At 37.9% G+C, this 15608-nt stretch overlaps 1 protein-coding gene and 1 long non-coding RNA gene across 6 annotated transcripts; both read right to left on the bottom strand.

Moving 5' to 3' along the window:
* Positions 1–12: 12 nt before the first annotated feature.
* Positions 13–9540, bottom strand: LOC145643436 (leukocyte immunoglobulin-like receptor subfamily A member 2). 3 transcript variants are annotated; one of them, XM_081694685.1, is made up of 7 exons: positions 9279–9540; positions 8606–8641; positions 7353–7421; positions 4672–4983; positions 2103–2375; positions 1299–1571; positions 13–348 (listed from the first exon to the last, which is right to left on the bottom strand). In XM_081694685.1, the coding sequence occupies exons 1-7, from the start codon at positions 9307–9309 to the stop codon at positions 35–37; spliced, it is 1308 nt and encodes a 435-aa protein (XP_081550811.1). In that variant the 5' UTR covers positions 9310–9540; the 3' UTR covers positions 13–34. The 3 variants fall into 3 exon arrangements, with proteins under 3 accessions (XP_081550811.1, XP_081550812.1, XP_081550813.1); XM_081694687.1 differs by having other exon boundaries at positions 267–348; positions 1299–1363; XM_081694686.1 differs by lacking the exon at positions 7353–7421.
* A 1409-nt stretch (positions 9541–10949) lies between these two features.
* Positions 10950–13369, bottom strand: LOC113569479 (uncharacterized). Of its 3 annotated transcripts, none has more exons than XR_014115842.1 (3): positions 13264–13369; positions 11932–12898; positions 10950–11504 (listed from the first exon to the last, which is right to left on the bottom strand). It is a non-coding gene; the product is annotated as an uncharacterized LOC113569479 (long non-coding RNA). The 3 variants fall into 3 exon arrangements; XR_014115844.1 differs by having other exon boundaries at positions 10950–12061; positions 12274–12898; XR_014115843.1 differs by having other exon boundaries at positions 10950–12364; positions 12818–12898.
* Positions 13370–15608: the final 2239 nt, after the last annotated feature.

Raw genomic sequence — 15608 nt, 5'->3', positions numbered from 1 at the left:
ATAAATGTAACATCATATATTTTTCTAAATAATTTCAAAGCCAAAGTATAAGGAAAACAAAAAGGGAAAACTTACCTAATACTGTAATTTCAGCCACCTCACTGTAATGTGTGTGGTAGTTTCCCCTCTGTGCTCTGCAATAATACTTGAATCGTCCTACATAAGACATTATCCAACTTATTGTCTTGGAATGTTCATCTGTACTGGTCAGCGTTCCTGGTTGTCCATTGTATTTGTACCAGAGAAACTTCCATCCTACAGACAACTGTATATTACAGCTCAGTGTAACGATGTCTCCAGTGTAGACAGAGCTCTGAGGCTGCACCGTCACAGATGGTTTGGGTCTTACTGTTGATATAAAATGATGACTGTATCAGAGTCTCACACTACACAAGTAGAAGCCTTTACACCTTAAGATAGACTTTGTGTCTAATGGAGCACTTTGTTCAGTGAGATGAAATTGTCGCGATTGGCCCCTCCCTAGCATCCTGTCATCATGGTTACCGAGTCTCATGTCTTTGTTCGGTTTACTTCCCAGTTTTGTTTTCCATTCTGTTCTCTTCCTTTGCGTTGTTCTGTTGTAGCCTATTTCCATTTTTGTTTTCATATTGTTCCCTGTTACTATGTTTTCTCAGATTCCCGGTATTGGATCTCTGAACCTGGACTATTGTAACTACTCTGATTTTGGATTTGCCCCTAATAAATCTCACTCTTCTCAGCGAATGCGTCCGCCTCGTGATTGCTCTGTTACAGAAATGATGAATGTATCAGTTTCTTCATTTACAGCGCAAGTAGAAGCTTTATCGTCAGACGCTTTGTGTATAACACAGTATTTAGATTCAGTGTTTACTGAAAAAGTGTAAAATATTTGTATTCCAAAGTTAATGCTTGCTGGGTGATATTGTTTTCCTACTTGATGTTTTATAAATGCTGAACCAACTCCTGCTTAGTGCACAATATACATGCACAGCCAATTACACAACTCTGTGCTTAAAATAAATAAATAAACAGACATCTATCACAGTATGAGACAAGTCCCAGTGGAACAGCAAGTGACAAAAATTAATAAACGGAGAGAAATTTACACTTGGTCGTTTCATGCATTTTGTGTCGGAATGGCCTAATTTTAGAAGTAAAATTTAATACTGATGAAAACACAACTGTAAATTAGTGCTATATCATATTGATCACAGCAGGTTTGAAAGTATAGATCCTTAGTCATTCTCAACACCTAAGTACTGAGTGCATGGTGAGGTGATCCTGAGGTTAATGAATATTGAAGAGATGATCACACTCACCTGATACAATCAGTCTAACAGCATCGCTGTTGTGGGAGTAGCGGGATCCTCCTGCCTCTGTTCCTCTACAGGTGAATTCACCTTCATGATAATCTTTAACACCACCGATATTGTACTCCTGTTCACTACTGATAGTTCTCTCTGAACCCTCTTTCTTCCAGCTGTACTGCCACCTATAGATGCTGCTTCCCTGTATGTCACATCTGAGAGTGACAGTCTCCCCCACAAATACCTGTGGATCAGGCTTTATGGAGGCCACAGCTTTTGGTCTTGCTGTGGAAATATAATAATATATTTCTAATAAAACATTGCTTAAAATAGTAATACTTTGATGAAGCTGTTCACATGTCTATGTACTATAAATGTACTGGTATCACAAAACTAGAGCTGCTTTTTCTACTGTATCAAGTAGATGTGAGACAGCTACAACACCCAATACAATCAGTGTGAGGGCTCCACTGGTCTGTGAGTATTTTGGCTCTTACTGACTTTGTTTGCATACAGGAATTAGCACCTTCATGGAAGTAATAAATATTAGGGATTGGCTACTCCTCCTTATGTATATCATCGCTAAACTATTTGTACTGCTGATTAATATCAAATATGTGAGTGACCTCTGCTAGCTCAGATGGCTGTACTTTCTTTTTAGCCTATGGTCTCACTTTCCAACATAATGAATACTTCTGCAACGTACACCGTATATCTAATGATTAATAACAATATTTAATTATAAATGTAACATCATATATTTTTCTAAATAATTTCAAAGCCAAAGTATAAGGAAAACAAAAAGGGAAAACTTACCTAATACTGTAATTTCAGCCACCTCACTGTAATGTGTGTGGTAGTTTCCCCTCTGTGCTCTGCAATAATACTTGAATCGTCCTACATAAGACATTATCCAACTTATTGTCTTGGAATGTTCATCTGTACTGGTCAGCGTTCCTGGTTGTCCATTGTATTTGTACCAGAGAAACTTCCATCCTACAGACGACTGTATATTACAGCTCAGTGTAACGATGTCTCCAGTGTAGACAGAGCTCTGAGGCTGCACCGTCACAGATGGTTTGGGTCTTACTGTTGATATAAAATGATGACTGTATCAGAGTCTCACACTACACAAGTAGAAGCCTTTACACCTTAAGATAGACTTTGTGTCTAATGGAGCACTTTGTTCAGTGAGATGAAATTGTCGCGATTGGCCCCTCCCTAGCATCCTGTCATCATGGTTACCGAGTCTCATGTCTTTGTTCGGTTTACTTCCCAGTTTTGTTTTCCATTCTGTTCTCTTCCTTTGCGTTGTTCTGTTGTAGCCTATTTCCATTTTTGTTTTCATATTGTTCCCTGTTACTATGTTTTCTCAGATTCCCGGTTTTGGATCTCTGAACCTGGACTATTGTAACTACTCTGATTTTGGATTTGCCCCTAATAAATCTCACTCTTCTCAGCGAATGCGTCCGCCTCCTGATCGCTCTGTTACAGAAATGATGAATGTATCAGTTTCTTCATTTACAGCACAAGTAGAAGCTTTATCGTCAGACGCTTTGTGTATAACGCAGTATTTAGTTTCAGTGTTTACTGAAAAAGTGTAAAATATTTGTATTCCAAAGTTCCTGCTTGCTGGGTGATATTGTTTTCCTACTTGATGTTTTATAAATGCTGAACCAACTCCTGCTTAGTGCACAATATATGTGCATATCCAGGTACACACCTCTGTGCTTATAATAAAAAGATAAACACCTCTAGCACAGAGATTAATTTACACTTGATTGCTTCATGCATTTTGTGTCTGGACAGCCTAATTTTAGAAGAAGAATAAAATGATGATGAAAACAAACAACTGAAATTAGTGCTACATCATATTGATCACACTAGGTTTTAGAGCAACTCTGTTGTGAAAGTATAGATCCCTAGTCATTCGCAACACTTGAGTACTGAGTGCATGGTGAAGTGAGCCTGGGGTTAATGAATATTGAAGAGATGATCACACTCACCCGATATATACTATGTGCTTATTTAAGTAGTTTGGTTCACTGATATGAAATGATTAATGTATCAGACTCTGCCCTTAAAACACAAGCAGAAGCTTTATCATCTTAAGATGCTTTGTGCCTAGTGCAGTATTTACATTCAGTGTTTACTGAAGAAGTTTTAGTGGTGAAGCCTGGTAGGCAACACATTGCCTAAATGATCAAAGTGGTGTAACCAGTGTAAAATATTTGTATTCCAAAGTTGATGCTGGCTGATCTTGTTTTTCCTCTTGATGTTTCATGAGTGCTGGACCAAATCATGCTTAGTGTGCAGTATATGTGCATAAGCAAGAATGAGCAGAATGCAGCATCAAAGGGCTTTTCATGCCATATTAGATGTTGCCATTATCTGTCTCTTTTAACATGTTTCTACACAGTCAAGAGTGCATTATAGTGAGACAGTCCACAACCACATCCTCTCATTATAATTCCTCTCTGGCTCCCTGTTTTAGCACCAGAATGTTCTACATTTTGCAGTAAAGCTAAATGTAATACACCACCCATTGCTGGAGCATGTTAATCACACTGCTGTCATTGAAGTAATTTATACCAAATTTCCAGCTTGTTGCTCAATTTATTTTTCACATTCTGTGCACCTCTGTACTCATCTCTGTACTGTACTTATCTCAGTACTTATTCTAAAAAGTGCCAGTGGAGCAGCAAGGGATGCAGATAAATAAACTCTGTAGTAAATCATCATCATAAATTACCAAGCAATACTAAACAAGTATTTATGTCTGATGAGGGTGGATGAATCTGGCCTAAAACTCCACAAACACTGTAGCAGGAAAGGAAAACTAGCAGGTTTTATGACAGTGTGATGATAAATGGAATGGATGAGCCCTTCTATGTAGGGAAAGAGAGTTTGTTTTAAATACATCACTCATCCTTTACTGAGAGAGACACACATTTGTACTATCTTTGTCATTGCTCACAATTCAATAAATTATAAACAAATTACTAAAGTTTGTTCATTTGCCTATTATAAGATGAAAAATAAAATGATTAAAACAAACAACTGCAAAAATATTACTTCAGTTTGATCACACTGAGGTTATGTGAGTCACTCCATTGTAAGGATGTGTGTTCCTAATCACTCTCAATACATAGGTACTGACTGCATGGTGAGGTGAGGCTGAGTTTACTGAACATTGATCACACCTGCTTCTCTAATGCCATCGCTCTCATGGAAATAATTTATAAAGAAATATTTATTTGTGGATTGTTTGGTGATTTTTAATTTTTTTATGCCAATTACAAGATGAAGATTAAAGCAAAGTTGAGTAACTCCATTGTAAGGATGTAGGTGTCTAATCACTCTGTCAATGCATGATCACACTCACCTGATACAGTCAGTGTAACAGCATCACTGGTGTGGGAGTAGCGGGATGCTCCTGCCTCTGTTCCTCTACAGGTGTATTCACCTGCATCAGACTCTTCAACATGGCTGATTATGTACTGATTACTGTCTGAATCCTTTTTCCCACCGCTTCCTTCAGCAGAATGAACTGGATTATCTCCATCTCCTTTCTTATACCAGTTGTATGTCCACTCACTACTTCCATATTCCGGTATGACACATTTAAGAGTGACAGTCTCTCCTATGAAAAATTCTTTCCAGTCATGTTGTAATGAAAGTGTAGCTTTTGGTTGTTCTGTAAGAGCACAATATTTAAAAAATATTGTTCAATATTAAAGTTTCCCACTTGATGTTTCATGAGTGCTGAACCAAATCCTGCTAAGTGTGCAATACACATGCATAAGCAATTACACACCTCTGTGTAATATTGTTCAGTGTTAATGTTTCTGATACACGCTATGCATTCTACACTTTAACAAAAATAAATGATTTTTGTATAGTTACCTGCCTCGTTTTCCAAACTATCTAAATTGGCTCAATTTTCAGCTGTGGGAATTAATGCATATTTTTTTAGCTGACCAACTGCCCTGACATTTTACCTTGGATTGCCTTGGCACACATGTCTACTAATAAAAAGAAAAACTGCTCTTTTATAAGTACATTCCTTACTGATCCTTTAATACCTATTGTCATAACACAATACATATGGCATGTATATTGGCTAATTATTGATGTAGAAATACATGAACCAAAACAATTGTCACACCCTCTAGATCAGATCAGTCTGCCGATCAGTCATGCCTAATTATTGATGTAGAAATACATGAATTAGGCAATTAAAAAGATCATTCTTTGAACTAAAGCAATTGTCACACCATTTGCTACAGTCCCTCCTAGAGTCCACTGATCAGTCAGGCCAATCTATTAGCCACTGGGCACACCCCTGTCTGCACATACACTCTCATCCTCATCAGGAACTCTTTAAACGTCACTTCTACAATCCTCACTTTGCAAAGTCTTGTTAAGATGTCTCGTGTTGTAAGCCGTCTCTCTTGTGAATTGTCTCCGTGCCCCGTACATTCTTGCATTGTTTTTTCACCTTGCCATCGTCCGTCGATGTTGCTCCTGTTTGCCCTGCTGATTTTTGGACTGTGAGACTCTCTTTTGCATTGCCTGGTTTCCCACTGCCTGCCCCTGTTTAACCATGCTCTGCCTGACTACACTTGAAGATTTGTTTGATAGTATGTTTATTAAATGTTCACCTGCATATGCTTGCTCTATCTGTCCTTACATCAACATTATTTGGACATTCCAAGTTGCTATTTACAGACTCTAGTTCTGCTTTTAACACTTTTTGCTCCTTCCAGACTAGAGCCAAGTAGCCTTGGTCTTTATAAGTCTATCTGCAGCTGGGTATTAGACTTTCTGACACACAGACCCCCGAGCGTGAAGACTGGTGCTCAGTCACACTAAGCATGAGGACACCACAGTGATGCAGAATATTACAGCATGACACAGAGGAAGGACATGTGCAGAATAACACAGTATGAGATCAACACTGCAGAGTAACATAGTATTACCATTACATTATTACATCAAACCATTAGCTTACTATATACATATATGTGTTAATACATAACTGTGTATGCATTGAACTGTATTACTCTGCCCTTTACATTCACTACTTACAATGTTTTGAATGCTATGAATGTTTCTATCCAGCCAGACTCCATTTTTAGTGTAGACGTTGGGCCCACTGTAATAATTCAATAACAAATGTTCTGTCGTGGTGCGCTGAGTACACAGCAGGAGGGACACCACCACTCCACCCCTGCCCCCACCCACCACACCTGCCCCCTTCCCACCCTCCCAATTATTAATAATCATGAACACCTATTCCCCGTTTGCCCTCTTTTGTTCTCCACATTATTTAAACCCACATGTACGTGCCGTCGGTGCTGCACTTTTCCAGTCATCCTTTTCCTAGAGCACGTTGCCTTAGCTGCTCTCAAACTCCTTTGTTTGTTCTCAACACACTGAGTTATTACTGCTGCTGTGTCAGGTTGTTTACTCCAGTTCATTAGTAATGATAATAAAGACTCTCCAGCTTTAACTAACTACTTGCCCCTACATCACATGTTCATTACTCAGTATTAACCTCTCTGATCAGCTATTTACTATGTTTCAGGCAGTCAGTAAAATAATCACAAATTATGTTTATTTTAAATGTATATATTCTATGAAGTTTCAATATTAAAAGAATTATAATAATAAAACCTAATGTTCTTCAAAATCTGTTTGGAATGAAGGTTTTAAAAACACAAAGACCTTCATGAGTATACTGTGAGTTTCCCTTTTGTAGACAAAGAGTTAAAATGCTAATCTTATGCTCACTGAAAATACTCTTCTCATTTTAAATTCAGAACAAATAAGAAAAATTGAGCTCAGAATGTCACTTCCAGAATCCTTACATGTAGCAGGATGAGAGATCACATATACATCACGTAAATTACTTAGTGAACATGTTTAAAATATGTCAATATTGTATTATTATTACTGGAGAATTTTAAGAACTGATCTCCTATTGAATCTTATTCACCAGCATATTTGGAAGTTGTTCCCTGTTTCAGTCCACCCTCTTTGTGTATCTGTGTACATGATTACCGGTCTCTGAGTCTGCAACTTCAGTTTCAGTTGTTTGGTCACTACTGACGAGAGGTTTCGGATCTGAAACTAGGAGAAAAAGGAGGAAACTGAAGTGTGCGAACTCTGGTGAGGAAGGTGGACCCCAACTCTAAATGCATGAGTTCTGAGTGGTTCCCATCTGGCACCTGTATATTATGGGATGTGAGTTAATTCTACCTGTATATTATTGGGTGAAATTTCCTTCTACCTGTGCTGAAAGAACATCTTAGAGAAGTGGTGAGAGAGCTGCTCTGACAGATCTGTGAGGGCTGTAGGAAACAGACCAGCAGAACGAGCTGCTGCTCCTGGGAGACGGGTTTGGCTTCACAACCCTCAGCACCAAAAAGGACTCAAGTTAAGGAGTAAGTGGGAGCTGAGAGTTCAGGTAGGATGCTTCAGTATGAAGACTGGCTACCAGGGTGCTTCAGCATGAAGACTGGCTACCAGGGTGCTTCAGTATGAAGACTGGCTACCAGGGTGCTTCAGTATGAAGACTGGCTACCAGGGTGCTTCAGTATGAAGACTGGCTACCAGGGTGCTTCAGTGTCTGTTAGATTAAACCTCAGGCTGTTCTGAGAGACTGTTACACTTGATATTCAGGGTACATCAAGTCTTGTTTAAATAGCTGATGTGCACACATGGATATACTGGTGTGTTAACATTTTGTTATTGTTACTGCTGTTTGTCAGCTGATTCTAAATGGATGAGCTAAACAGACCCAGAAACTCACACTGGCTCATATTATTATTTTGCACATGTTTTGGAGGAGTTTCTGTTCCTGTCTGCCCTCTTCATCTATGTCTGTGCCTGGCATTACTTTTGTACTTTTCTTTCAGTTTCTGCTTTAGTATGGAGCTTGTGGCTACTTGCCTGTAAGTGTGAGGTATGTGTAATAAAGAGCAAAGACTCTGTTTCCTGTCTCTGAGTGGGTCAGCTTGCCATAGGGCCACTACAACATTGAATGCAACTGCAATATTTCAATATATCTTTGGTGGCCAATCTTATCTACCAAGGGCTGTGGTTGCAGGTTTTCATTCCAACCAAGGAGCAAAGACATTGCTATTACACTCAACCAGCTGGTTTTAGTCTTCATTAAGTGGATTAATCATATTGGGACTGGTCATTTTAGCTGTGTGCACTACCTTCAATGCACTTAACATCTGCAGACCCACTGGCCCTTGTGAATAAAACTGCCCACCTCTCAACTAAATGAAGATATGAGTATGAATCACCTTGAGCTTGTACGATGCAGATGAGCAGAAGCAGCACTAGAAATGTGGAGAGGCGTAAACAACATTATGCATTAATAGCACACATTCACTTCTATCACAGGCTCCAAGTGCCTTGAAGAGCTGAATTTGACTAAGTTTCACAGAATCTGTATTAATGCTGGTTCAAACACTATGCTACATTATTCTCAAATCCACATGTAAACTTATCCAAATCAATACTTGTTCATTTTGTACTGTTTTATCTGTTATCCTGTCACTCACTCTATGAACATAAACATCTTCCTGGAACAGACTAAGTAACGTCAATTTCTGAATACCTGTCACTAATTGATTAAATGATTAAATGAAAGTCCTGAAAACATTAACAAGCCAATGTACAAATATACCAACAGAGAAATCCAACTCCTGATATAATCAATAAGTAACATTACAATCCAAGTCTTTTCATTCAGAAAAAGAGAAAGTCAGTTGGACCTTATATTTCTTGAATGTCAAAAGTACCTTAAACTGAAACTCTCTACACTGACTTCAGCATACAAATAACTTAAAATCCAGCTGAGCTACAAAACTTGATTTAACCACACAGAAATTGATTACTCAGGATCCTCAGACTACATATTAACAACATATTAGCATTCACTCTAATAACATAATAATGGCATAATTCACTCACAGAGCAGCGCAGAGAGAGGACAGAAGTCCATACTGTCCTGCTAGTGACTGACTGACAATGAGAAATAATGAGTGTTAAAGCCTCAGCACTTCCTGTTTTCTTACAGTTAGACAGAGAGGTGCAGATGAAAATTCACCTATTTCTCATTTTTACAAAAACTAATTTGAGTTACACTTGAGTACTACATCATTAGCATATATAAAAATATATGCAATTGATACTTCAGCAACTACTTAAATCCTCTCCAATAAATAAATAAATAGTGATATATTAAATGCAAGGCATGTGACATCAGTTATTTTATGAACATACATTTTTGGAAATAGCATTTAATTAAATGAAGTTAGTCACCTACAATACCTTACAGTCTGATACAGTAACAAAGACAACTGGTCAATTAAAAACAGAACTGGCAAATTAGGCATTAATATAATTGCATATACTAAATACAAGTCAAGTAATGGCCATCTTCATGCACAGTACTTTGAAATGAGTGCTAATATGTAGAATCCTAAAACTACGTCCAAATATGGTGGTGAGGAGCAATAGCAACAGTAAGTTGCAGAGGAGGTACAGAGTGAACTGTTCCTGGCTCTGCATGTGTAGTGAGAAAGTTCTGTTACTGACACCCATAGTGTTGTATCAGAGTGTGAAATGTCGTAGTATAAAATCAGTGTTTAAATATGCTGTGTTCATGGGGTTAAACTCTAAACTGCTTGTTGCTTTTACCCATAGAATTGTTAAAATGAGGTATGAAATAAACTGTATCTATACAACTCCCTTTGTCCTTACTGCGGTGGTCACCATGGAGATGCATGCTGAGACTGAGTGCTGCTGTGTGTCTCTGTTCTCTGTCCTTTACCTGGTGAGCTGGTGCTGAGGACCAGCATGTTGGTAAACTGAGACTGGCCAGTATGTAGGTGACAGTCTGGACTACCAAAACTATTTCAGGGTTGTATCCTTTTATTCCATAATGTGTAACTTTATATACAGGTATCTGAAGTTTAAAAATAGATCAATTTAAAGAAGTCATTCATTGTGTTTCAGTTCCATCTCTGCTAGACCGAAATAGAACCTAAACCACATCCTCTTATAAAACAGTATGTCTCTGTCCAAGATGTGAATGTGGTATGTAAGTTTGGATGATGTGCTTGTAGCTTACTAACTGGCCATGCGCACATTTTTGTAAAGTTTTTATGAACATAAATATATTAATACTCATATTGGAATGCTGTTGTGTTCATGCAATTTATGACTGACATTTACCTGACACTTTTTTATCCAAAGCAACTTACAATTATGACTGAGCACAACTTGAGCAATTGAGGGTTAAGGGCCTTACTCAGGGGCCCAACAGTGGCAACCTGGCAGTGGTGGTGCTTGAACCAGCAACCTTCTGATTACAAATCAAACACCTTAACTGCTGAGCTACCACTGACTTCACTTGTGCACATAGATCATGATGCATTGAGTTTGCTGTGCTGAGATGCTTCTAACAAATAATACACTATACTGTTCTCAAATATTACTGGTTGAAATAATAAGTAAAATTACTGAGCCCTTGTTTGTTCTGCCACTCTCCCTGCATCCCTTCCCCAGACCAATCAGAGGCCTCAGACTGCTAAATCAAGATTGACCCCCTCCCCCCCCCCAAACTACTGACCACTGGTTTCCACTCACTTCCCCCCCTTTACTGTGAAGTCTGTGTGATTTGTAGCCTAGTTCTTTCTGTATCAGTGTTCAGAGAAATACAACTGCACAACTGGAGGCTTTTTAGGTGTCTGTTGAAGGCATCACTATGGCTGTAAGAACTGCTTCTGTGTCCTACACATCTGCAGAAACGGTCGTGCCACCACCCACTACAAAAAAGGAGCTGTTATGCCTCTTGCCTCCCATCCAGTCTCGCTCCAGTGCTCTACTTTTCTGTTCTATTACTCATCTGCCCTACCCCAGCTCACACCCTTAATTTACATCACCTGTGCCTCATTCCCAAACTCATTTATGCACAAGTATTCACTCCTCCTTCATCTTCACCAGTTTTACCAAGTTACTAAAGTTGTGCACTCAGTTACTGAGCTGTATTCGATTATTCCTGCCTGTATCTGATTATTGCTGCCTGTTGTCTCCCTGTAACTGTACTGTGTGGAGCATGGAACACAACCAGAGATTCTTTGTCCAGACTCTGTTCTGTGAAGTTCCTCTACAGCGGTTATGCATGTCCATGTCCTGTCAGAGATGAGGGTTACAAATGGTCAACTGTTATTCTGGACTGTATCAATATCAATATTCTACCATATACAAGCTGGAAAAATGTGAAGCTCAGCTCCTTATACAGCATTATATAACATAATGCTAAATACTATCAGATTAAACAATACACTAAGTACCAGCTTTAGTTTTATAAATTCCTAACACAATCTTCCTGTAAAGAATCTAAATATCTGCTGCTTGTGTTCAATAGGTTAAATCCTAAATTTGTCCATTTTAAAAGTTAAATCTGACATACCAGGCTGTCTTAGCAATAAAGAAGTTTATAAAGTTGGTTATCCACATTCTCATAACTTGCACTGTGGTATACAATAGCTCATTTTCTGCCCAAATTACTAATTTATTACAATTTGGGGTCAGATACATATTTAACTTTCATGTGCACCTGTTTCTGGTGTTGGCTGCAAATGGGATTGAGGCAATCCTCAACCCACTGAGCTGAACCAGCATAGAAGCCAAACCACAAGAACTCTCTTGATTAGTAAGTGTAAAACCTTGCCAAAAGAATTATAGCTCTGTTCAAGAAAACAAATGGAAACATTTCATAACAGACCCTTATAAATACAACATACTAATTTTCCAAGTTTGTTAAAAATGTAATGTTCTACAGCTAGAATTTGACCCTTTATAAACATAAATCATTACTAAATAACATGTGATAGGGTGGAGCTCAGCAAAGAAACAAATGCTGAAAACCAGTTTTCTTACACTGTTAATGAAAACTTACATGCAACGCAAATTTGCAGGCACACAACATACTGAGAGAGCCTGTTGCAGCTCAGTGGAAATAGAGCAGAGGACATAAAACTCAGAAAAAGCTAAAAAGAGATAAAAGACACAAAGTAGAATCAGCAACAAGTCAAATGAAAACAAAAAATAAAAGAGAAGAGGCAGTGAAACATCTATTCACAGTCTAATTAGTGGTCATCAGTGGTTACTGGAATGGGACTCACACATCATTACCAGCTCTGGTTAATGTTACACGATGCTGAAAATAACTGCAGTTAACAGAACATGCGATACCAACTAAGTGGAAGTACTTGGCAATGTATTTTGCCATACTGATGCAAACTTGACAGATTTTCTTTGTAGCCAGGCCATAAATCCACGGGTCTTAATAATAACTAGTTAGTTTAGGGAAAGTTAGACGACTACAAATAAAGTTTCACATGTGAGTTTCAATTATTATGAGAGTAGTAGTACTACTCTAATGATTATTATTATTGTTATTGGTTGGGGTGGCTCTGAAGAATATATCAGATGGGTTATACGGTTTGATTTATGTAGAATCCTCATTGAATAGATCATCTCAAAAACTGACGGTTCCTTTATTCAACAGTTTCACAAGCACACTGCAAGAGAAAAAGGAAAAAAATACACTTATTTCAAACAGTGTTACCCAAACAATTCACAATCTAGATCCACTTTCGTTAATGCACTTCAATAGCTAGATACGACACCAAAATACATTTAATAATTTGCCAATAAAATCAGTATAAAACCCAATCTACAACCGAAACATAGCATTACTCCCTTCACAACTCTTACTCGTAGATGTGAAGACACATTTCTCATGATTCAGGTTGTTAACTAACTAGCTGTTCGCTACCAAGCACATCAGCATGACCACTACAGCCAAACTTACACTAGATAAATGGTGTTCGCCGAGAGGGATCATATGCAAAACAAATAACAAATGCAAATTAAATAACATTACCTTATTCACCTTCAGCAGAGTGTTAAAAATCCATCTCGTATGCCATTACATCTGTTTGTTCTGTTGCCGGAATAACGGTTTCCACGCATAAACAGTCGATGCTGCCACGGCTCGAACAAGCAATTAAAACACTTCCTGTCCACAATATAGATTTAAGCATGTCACATTAAAAGTCTCACAAACCACGGAATAATCATTTAAAAATATTTCCTAAACAAATATCCTTTAAATATCCTTAACAACAGAGCAACCAAACAAATCACCAACAATTTAAATAAATAACGGTCACATCAATACACCCATTGGACAATGGCTGTTGTTTGTATTCCTATTTTTGTACTATACAACTCAGCGGTCTTACGGTGGCAGAGCCTCTAGAAAATGTCCCCATATAATCATTCAGTTCAGAAGCAGGACTGAGATTCTCTTGAGATTCTCTTCTCATGCAGATTGGAGAAGATGATTTAAAGCAAGCAACACCAGATTTCCCTTGCAAATCCACATATACATAAATTCTTAGAAAGAACTTCGAATTAAGTCGCCATTGTGGTATATTCATTCTGTAAAATGTGATTCTATAAACTATTTGAAATTAGTTGTTCCTCAGTATGGCTTCACAATGTACCTTGACAAATGTCCCACCCAGGTAGAATAAATGTCTTTATTATCTCTGTTGTGATTTCACATATGTTTAATGTCAGACCTACCCGTAATGTCACCTCTCATTTTCTGAGGTTTGTCTCACATCATGAATTCAGGATGCTATTGTAAAGAAATAGTAGTTTCATCCTTATGTAAACTAAGCTTGTCATCTTTTTAGAAACAAGTACATCAAGAATTTGAGGCAACTACATGAGAAATGTTTTATGTTTGTTAAATCTGCAACTTTATTTTATTAAAATGTTTCTTTTAAAATTTAATTACAAGTAAAACAGATTAGAAGATGCTAACTGTACACAAACACAAAGAACATTTTAGAAATAGCAAGAACATGTTTAATATTCTTAATACAAGTGACTATTAACATCAATTGAAACTTCAATCTGGAACTACAGTAAAAGCACCACAACCCCATTACTAGAGCTACAGTTACTGCCAGGTTTTATAAAAGAAGAAAATCCAGAAGGGGAGGTCTGCTTACAAGTTCCTCTTAGAGTAGTGGGAAAAGAGACCTCTCAGATGGAGCGATTCTTATGCAGAGGTTTATAACACACTGGATCCCAAGCTTACTGTTAAAACACATTCAGCACTATATTGGAAATAATTTCATCTCCTTAAGCAGACGTTTCAGCCTCTATCAGTTTATAAAGTCAGTTTTCTTTAGTAGTTAATTTCATTCAATGAACCATTTCTGAAGTTTGGTAAATAGATGTTCAGGAAATTGAGAGTTCTTACTTTGAGCTCTGAAGCATTTGATTGCCAAAACAAAGGACACTAGCAGATATGAAGAAGTTGCCAGTAGACTACTAAGGAGTCTGAGGACTGAGAATGGAGCTTCAGAATCTTACACGCATACACACACACACACACACACACACACACACACACACACACACACATTGTCAAAACATGGCCACCAATCATGAGTGGTGGCTGCAAGAGGCTAATAATGGTAGTCAACATATAAAACCTAAAAACAAGGTTTTTAGCTGTTTTGTTCCATAAACATTATAGAGTCAGAGAATGCACTGGGATTTACTGGACCACATTACATTTAAAGCATTTAGCTTATGTTTTGTCAAAAACAACTTACAATTCTGAATGAACACAACTTGAGCAACTGAGGGTTAAGGATCTTTCTCAGGTAGCCAATTTCACTCACAAGGAAGCTGTGCAACATCTGTTCTATATCTGCAGCGAAGGTCAACTGCTCACATCTGAAACGCATTAAGATTCATAGTAAGTTGTTTAAGTCTGGTCCTGTCAACAACATATAATTTAAGGAGATACCAAAATGTTTGGCACTGAAGTTAAATGCAACTCTAATCTGGTCTGGTTTGCATGGGTGATATACTCCAAATGTGGGTAAATAACACCATTCTTCCCCATCCATCACAGAAAGTGCTAGCTCAGTATGATCCTGATCAAAGATTTTTTGTATGAATGCCACAAAAAAGCGACTTACAGCTTGCTCTCTGTTGCTGGGGAGACGTGGTCTCAGTTTGTGAAAGGGAAGAGGAGCTACTCAGCTGTTAGAATCATCTATGCACATCTCTTTGTCCATTAACTGAATGAACTGTCTGTCCTGAATAGAGGCTGCGATCTTATGGTCATCATTTGTTTTCTCAAAAATTGTGCTTCCGCATGTTCACCCTTTTATAGCTGTCTTTTGTGGTGAATTTCTC

This window comes from Electrophorus electricus, chromosome 13, assembly GCF_041902795.1.
Source record: "Electrophorus electricus isolate QZ-2024a chromosome 13, ASM4190279v1, whole genome shotgun sequence".
Lineage (NCBI taxonomy): Eukaryota > Metazoa > Chordata > Actinopteri > Gymnotiformes > Gymnotidae > Electrophorus > Electrophorus electricus.
Note: the sequence above shows the minus strand (reverse complement) of the source record. Positions and strands in the feature narration are given on the sequence as shown.